Source organism: Rosa rugosa, chromosome 2 (assembly GCF_958449725.1).
Source record: "Rosa rugosa chromosome 2, drRosRugo1.1, whole genome shotgun sequence".
In the NCBI taxonomy this organism is placed as follows: domain Eukaryota; kingdom Viridiplantae; phylum Streptophyta; class Magnoliopsida; order Rosales; family Rosaceae; genus Rosa; species Rosa rugosa.
In genome coordinates this window covers 39,596,086-39,604,022 of record NC_084821.1, presented here as the reverse complement: position 1 = coordinate 39,604,022, position 7,937 = coordinate 39,596,086, and the positions used below count along the sequence as shown (strand labels likewise).

At 36.4% G+C, this 7,937-nt stretch overlaps 1 protein-coding gene across 1 annotated transcript; it reads right to left on the bottom strand.

Moving 5' to 3' along the window:
- Window positions 1-1,508: 1,508 nt before the first annotated feature.
- Window positions 1,509-5,880, bottom strand: LOC133734759 (fatty acyl-CoA reductase 1-like). The gene is made up of 10 exons (XM_062162372.1): window positions 5,722-5,880; window positions 5,535-5,638; window positions 5,197-5,399; window positions 3,560-3,660; window positions 3,148-3,343; window positions 2,883-3,044; window positions 2,679-2,760; window positions 2,315-2,584; window positions 2,079-2,206; window positions 1,509-1,982 (listed from the first exon to the last, which is right to left on the bottom strand). The coding sequence occupies exons 1-10, from the start codon at window positions 5,798-5,800 to the stop codon at window positions 1,826-1,828; spliced, it is 1,482 nt and encodes a 493-aa protein (XP_062018356.1). The 5' UTR covers window positions 5,801-5,880; the 3' UTR covers window positions 1,509-1,825.
- Window positions 5,881-7,937: the final 2,057 nt, after the last annotated feature.

Here is a 7,937-nt window from a genome sequence, read left to right as displayed (position 1 = left end):
AAGACAACGTGCAGAGAAGGGGGAAGAAGAAGGACGCGAGAGTAAAAGAGATAGAGTGAAGAAAGAGAGTGAAGGGGGAAAAGGAAGAAGAATTCCAGAAGAAAGAAAAAGAAAAGGGAAAATTTCAAAACGGTAAGGTGAGGGAGAGGGAAATTGCGGAGGTTAGCTGGGATTGGTTCGATAATTGCAGGCCCGGCCGGCGGAATGGTGTGCTGTTGCAGATTCGGAGGCGGTTTGATGGGGACGACGTCGGGGCGGCATGTCGTGGCTCGGATCAGATTGTTCAGATCTGGGTTGGCTCGTTTGCCTGCGATCTGGGTATGGATCCGATTTATAGGGTTGCTGCCTCCTCAAGGCGTGATGTGGCTGGCAGAAAGTTGATGGTGGCGGTTCGCCCGAAGTGGTGTGGTGGTTGCGGTCAGTACGAGGGGGAAGGGGAGAGAGAGAGAGAGAGAGAGAGAGAGAGAGGTGCTCAATTTAGTTGGGTTTTTTTTTCCATCATCCTTGAAAAACGGATTTACCCTCAAAAATTTGACAGAAAACACATTAATTAACAGAGCATGTAACGGCATACACCAAAATTAGGTTGAGATTTGAAATTCATGTACCGTTTTGATAGTTTCGAAAGTTGATTCACAAAAGGTTAGAATGGCCGATACTTCATGTACTGTTCTTGAAATTTTCCCTTCTTTAAAACCGAAGGAGACAATGGTAAGGCCGGTGTCTTCTTCCACACTAATCTTTAAGTATATACATAGATCAACAATGTTTTCTTTAAAACCGAAGGAGACAATGGTAAGGCCGATAGCTTCTTCCACACCGATCTTCAGGTATATACATCAATCAACAATTAAAACTGAAGGAGACAATGATATCATTGAACTTGAGGTACCATTGTGACTACATGGCCATCAAACGTGACTACATTGCCAAGAGCATAGCTTAATAAATACTTGCAATGTGCAGAATAGTACAATACAAGGAAATGAAAATGCCAGTAATTTGGTACACATTGATCCATTTCTATTTTATAATTGTAATGGTCTGGACACACCTTATGTTGAGTGAGTCGGTGAGAGGCAATCAAATATAGCTGCGCGGTAGTCTTCGATCAAGTAATGTCGTTGTTGAATGGTTTTCAATAAAATTTGTGGATCTTGGATTAGAGATGATTGGCATAGACCCATACAAATTTGATAGATCCACTAAGAAGTAAATAAACTGGGATCTAAGACAAGGTGCTGAGGCTTAACAAGTTGAAGGAAAAATTCATTGGATGATGGATTGATGATTTCGGTGAGTTCAAGGACAAGAGAAGAAGATGCAAGTGTAAGAGGACTGAAGGGAGAGAATAGAGAGGAGAGATAAAGAAATGAATATAACAGGAATTTTCAATGACCATTATCAAGTTTTAGTACAATAGGAATTTCCTTATCCACATTTATAAGCAGTCGTGAGATAAAATACCAACTACATTGCACTCAAATTAACAGTGAAAGCTCCCACCATTGTTTAATTCGTGGCAAAGCAAATGTTGCATTTGCCGATAATTATAGTATTGAAATAATGAATACATAATGTCATTTCGAAGACTAAATCGCTAAAAGAATAACACATTCTTTAAAAATATAAAAATAAAATAAACCCTAAACAACAAAGAAAAGCGATAATTCATAATATTGGATCAACCACAACGATAAACTGATCATCCATATAAAGTATAGGAAAGAACTTTGGACCACCTAATTTCCTTCTTCAATTATATGAGTTATAACAAGATTCATGTATGACGTGTGACAATGTATGTGCTTCTCAGATGTAGTTATCATTTGATCAAAACATGTTTTAGGAGGCCAGGAATGTGAGTATGCATGATGTACTCTTCCCAATCTATGCATGTCGCATCAAAATTAAAACTTTCAACCTCTATGAAACTCTCCCTTGCTGTCCTCCACAACTTCTCTGTATTGGTGTCATCAAAGCTACACAACTCACCAAACATTCTTAATGTCAATGGATGATTATAGTAAATATAAGAAATCATTAAACTAAATAATTAAATAGAAAAACACACGTACATTCCTTTGAATAGCATATAGGGTTCGTATAGCTCTACCAAGCGCATGACTAAGTCGAGTTTCCGACTATAGTTGACATATATCTCTTGGAAATACTGGCCGAATGCTTTGTTCATGAACTTCAATCCCTGAAAAAGAAGAATGAAATTAAAATTACAAAGAACAAGAATCGTTGACTGTTAAAGAAAAAGAAACAATTATTCCATGATATAAATTTGAAGCTTCCTTGCACAAACCTTCAAAGGTAGCATGTAGCGAATATTCATGTACATGCGAAAAGTAGCCATAGTCGTCAATATTGTACCCTTGGTAACAATGACAGGCTTACCATCCTTATCAAGCCATGGATTCTTGGTGAAGTATTGGAAGATAAAGTTGTGCATTTGAAAGAAATTCAAAGGGTTTCTCAGTGAGGATCCGACATGATAAATAATATTTCCAGAAGACTGATTTGCATTTGCCACCATTGCTATGATTATTGAATTTACCAACATGTCAACAGGAATCTGCGGCCAAAGTTCAAAATTTAAGTCCCTTTAGATCATTCACATATCAAGCAAAAAAAAAAAAAAATTACTGGTAATTGACTGAATGACTTACTATATCGAGTACTGTTGCAGGATCGACAAGCAAGCATGTCAGCTTGCCTTTGCAATAACCAGCAATTACACTATCAATAGTTCTGCATACACCAAGATTGAATAGTTAGTAATGACATGATTAAACAATGTTGGGTGTTTGAATTAGACAAAATTAATTTTATCACCTAAAACTCATAAAGTACATTGAAGCTGGCTATCTTACCTGAAACCTTGGATCCAACCGGAAAATGGTTCTTTGTAAGTGCTAGTAACTATTGTTGGACGTACGACCACAAGAGGCAAATTGTCTTTCGAGCGTTGTAGAAATATTTCACCCATTGCTTTTGTGAACACATACGTGTTTGGCCATCCATATAGTCTAGCCCTAAAGTTTAATTTGTGTAGACAAAAATCCAAATAGAAATTAAATAGGGTCATATTAGTGTAGTAGCTAGGCTTTGTTAATGCATGGATGCTAAGTCAAAGACCTGTTAATGCCAAAATCCTTCATTGTGTTTGTAACAACTTCTTCTGAAGCATCTAGTGCTTTTAGTTCATTCAATTTCTCCTGCACAAGGCCCTTTTCCACTGCTTCAAAATCAAAATTACCCATCTCCTTTACCATCTTATCCATTGAAGATGAGTCTTCTGGTATGAGCCCCGCCCTTTCCCCACACACGTAAGCTGGAAACATATAATTCACCATCAGTGAGGAAATATATATGAGATTTCTGATTATATTCTTTTTAGTTTATATAGTCTTCTAGTACGAGTCTCCCCCTTATCAATTAGTTTTCTTTTTCACTATACTTGTAAGCTGGCCGCCATTAACTGAACCAAACTACAAAATTTATTATGTAGACCAACCCATCTTAACTAGAAAAGAAAAGTAATCCTAACCAGTTGATACATGGAGAAGTATCTGTAGTTTGAAACATTTGTTCGCAAAGCTTAACACTTGCAGAACTCCAAAAGTATTTACCGCCAGTGAAATATCATATCTGCACACAAACATATATGTAATTGTTAGGGAAATTCTAGTGTACTTGTGGGTATCTCATACCCACATTTACAAAAGTGACAACAAATTTGTTGTCACAACGGTAATATTGAGTCCTATTTTGTGTAATCTTAGTTCTAATAATAGTAATTACACCTCTTACGACATTGTTACAAGCTTTTGAACAAATTCGTTGTCAATGTTGTAATTTTTGTTTAACTATATGTAAATAGTGTAAATGAATATGGTAACTTTTGCTCTCAATGTTGTAATTTTGGTTCAAATAATTATAATTTTTTGTTCAAATAGTTGTAAATGAGTGTATGAGATACCCACAAATACTATAGCTTGTCTCCAAAAGTAGACTAGTACTTGGATGGATCATTCAAAGCACAATAAATGTCGTGCATGCAGATTTCTCTCCCTCTCTCCCTCTCTCTCTGCAACCTCTTAATTTACAGTTAGAGGTGGCAAACGGGCCACTAAGCACGAGCACGGCAATGGCCCGGCACGCTTAAAAGCGGTCCGGCACGGCTCAAGCCCGTTAGTGGCCCGGCACGACCCGAACACGTTAGAATAACGGGTCGGGCTGGGCCTAAGAATATTGGCCCATTGGCCCGGCTTGGCCCGAGCCCGTAATGGGCCCGGCACGCCCCAAGCACGACATATTGTGGGTTGGCCCGTTACAAACACAAAATTTCATTTTGTTTTTAAAAATATTAAAAAACTACAATGATGAGATTTGAATATGAGACATTTTTATTTAAAATCTCATGACAATTCCACCAATGCTTTCTTTTATATTGTCAAAATAATGAAACAAAACATTATATCCTTATTTTGACATAAGCATTTTTTCTAAATATTAAATATATGTTTATTAATAAAGACTAATCTCATAGTAATACAACTATATAGATTGAAGGAAATAATAATAGATACTAAATCTTCATTATATTAATAAAGATTAATCTCACAATAATATACTAAAAACAATATATTTTGAGTATTTTTTTTCTTTTTTATAGTGGAATATAAAAAATTATTAGAAATCTAATCTTAAAAAGCTAAGATTAAGAAAAACGTTGTAGAACTTAATTTATTTTAATTTTCTAAATAGTTAAATAAAATTATTTTTTATTTGTTCAAATTAAGATTTTAAAATCGTGCTTTATAGTGGGTAGGCACGAGCACGGCCTGTTATTGACCCGGCACGAGCACGACCCGGCACGATATGGGCTCGGGCCATGGGCCGGGCCGGGCTTAATGTTTAAGTAAATGGGCCGGCACGAGCCCGGCACGATAATAAATGGGCCGGCCCAAGCACAGCACGAAGCACGACTAGGCCCGCTTAAAATGGACTGGGTCGGGCCGGGCCGGCCCGTTTGCCACCTCTATTTACAGTAGCTGTGCATCTTCTCGTACTTATATGGTTGGGTGTAAAATAAATATGCATAAGGTCTAGAAAGGTGTAAAGATGAACGTACATTTATAGTTGCCTCTTAAATAAATATGCAGGTTGATGTAATGGGTTTACCTTTCGTCAAAGTTGGTGATGGCTGCAGAGTTGAATATTATCTGTATTTCATTGTATAGTTCTTCCACCAATCTGGGTTCTTTCACTCCGAGGTTCTCGAAAGTGACATCTCCTGGGAGAGCAACAACTTTTTCGGAAATGAAAGAATCAAAATCTGCCCCCCATTTCTCCCTCAGAACCCTGAACAATTCCTTCCCTATAATCTGTATAAGATATTGAAGATCTATGTTAGTCAATTAATAATCATAACGATTTACCTGCATCACGTACAAATTACATGAAAATGCAAGTCGTTTAATCTCGTTACTGATTAGGGCAGCTGTGAATTATGTACAGACCTCATCTTGCATGCGATGTGTTGCTGACTTGGTATCAGAGGCTCTTACAAGAAGATAGAGCTTCTTCACATTTGGTTGCACCCTTAGAATTTTCTCCACAAACACTGCATGCCATGCAATAACCACATATTCACAAGTACTCAAATGAGAGAGAGAGAGAGAGAGAGAGAGAGAGAGAGGTATATACCCATTCCAAGGAAGCCGGTCGCACCAGTGATCAAAATTGTCTTATTCTGCAGATAACCTAGTATGCTGTCCAACCCCATTGTAAGGAAAGAAATCAAACAATATAAAAACTTGGGAGTTGATTGCTTATGTTAGATGATTTAAAAGCTTGTTTAGGTTTTATAGAGGACCTAGTAGAGAACGACAAAATTATAGATGGAGAATTTATTTTCTCAATTATACATTCAGATCGGACTCGTTTAAATTAAATGTACCTGCCAACAACTAACTGTGAGGAGTTTGCAGTTTTAATGTCTGACAAACTTAAGTTGATTTTACAAAATTATAGATGGAGAATTAAAAAAGCTTTTCTGTAAGTTATGAGGTTTTGTGCTTTTCTGCCCAAATCAGTGGTCCTTCTTTTTGGTAGAGATCAACATGTCATCAGTCATTTGGTCGTCGGGCAAGCATCATATCAATATTGGTACCGATATTGATATCTTTTACCCACTTGTCATTAACTCATACTTGTCATTAACTCATACGGACTATGCTTCTTCCTTACTCAAAATAATCGCAGAATGCGATAGATAATGTTCAAATCTTCGGCTCCCATGCTGGTTGCAACCACACGCATTAATGCATAAGATTTTTGATAGGCTATTTCTATACACCTAAATAGATGAATAAAAATGCCCGGAGGGGGGGTGTCGTTGCGTCTTTGGCGCGGCACTGTGCTGGACTTCGGGTAAAAAGGCCATTGCGTGCCTCCTTGTGGTCCTTCCCAATACCTCCTTTTAAAAAAAAATAAAATAAAAAAAAATAAATAGATGAATAAAAATGCCTATAACTTAACTCTATAAGAATGTCGAAAATAATATAGGTAAGTAGATATCGTTCCCACAAGAGATTGTGGTCTAAATCACTAATCTAAAGACTCAAAACAAAATAAAACTTAAACTGTCCAATTATAAAGATCTGACTGGCAGATGACTCTAAACTATTTTAAATATCACGAAAATCTACAAACAGACTTTAGACACGATAAACTAACTACCGAAAAAGTTTGATAATTTTTGAAGATGTTTTGGTTAACAAAATAATTTAATAAAGACTAAATAATAAATGACTCTGAAAATAAAAAGACTTGATTCAGGGTTTTGAAAATTAAAGATAAAACAAGTTATGGGATTTGCATCCACCACCAATCAATCATGCAAACTAATTATGTTCAACCTAATTACATTAATCTATGGATGAAGATGATCAAGTAACCCAACGATTGAATTAACCTATTGTTTTTCCTTACTTGTATGATAGGTGAGAGAAGCATGAAGTATGGATGGGTATAAGCATGGAAACAACAAAAGGGACATGATATGGGCTCCCAGCGATAGAGTGTGAATAACCCATTGCTTGATTTGAGTAAATAAGAAGCATAAACACCGAAAGAAAAAACCCCCAAAACTGAATTTCTGAAAACCCAAAATGTGCAGCGGAAGAATGGGGATGAATGGGATGAATCATGTTGATTCCAATAAAACAAAACGCACCGTTTGAAATAAAAAAAAATAAAAAAAAATCAGGCCCCATTTTATTTTATTGTAATTTACTTTATTCCAAATTTCCCTATTGTTTTGTTTATACAAAAAAACCCAAATGAGAGATATCATTTTTATTTTTAAGGAACAACCAAAACTTCAACCGATCTCTATATATGCAGAGTGGCTCTGATACCACTTGTAAGATCATAAAAAATAATATGAACATGTCATAATCTACATAGAGATAGAGATACAAGTACAAAACTTTTTGAATGACTATAAATGTTCGTAGATAAAATGAATACCTATGGAGTCCATCGTCTTCAAACAAGGATTCAGTAAGACAAAGTCTTTTGTTCTCTCCAACATCGATATGTTCTATCTCTCAATGGGGCGAGATTACTTGTGAACCGGTAGAATTGGGAGAACAGGGACCTTGACTTATATAGGTGCCATGTGATAGAACTCACCCATCAAAGAGAATTTATCACTTACCATATGCACCTCCTGATTACACGCATTTCTATGCATGTAGTTGTATCTAAAACACTAGAAGCAAGTGGATCTCCAAGTCAATTATAATGTAATTAATCTATTGTTATCTATTTTGTAGGAAATGTGCGGAGTTGTCGATTTTAAAAGAAAATGGCGCGAAAGGAGAGCAATTCGTGATTTTCGACAAAATGACGAAATT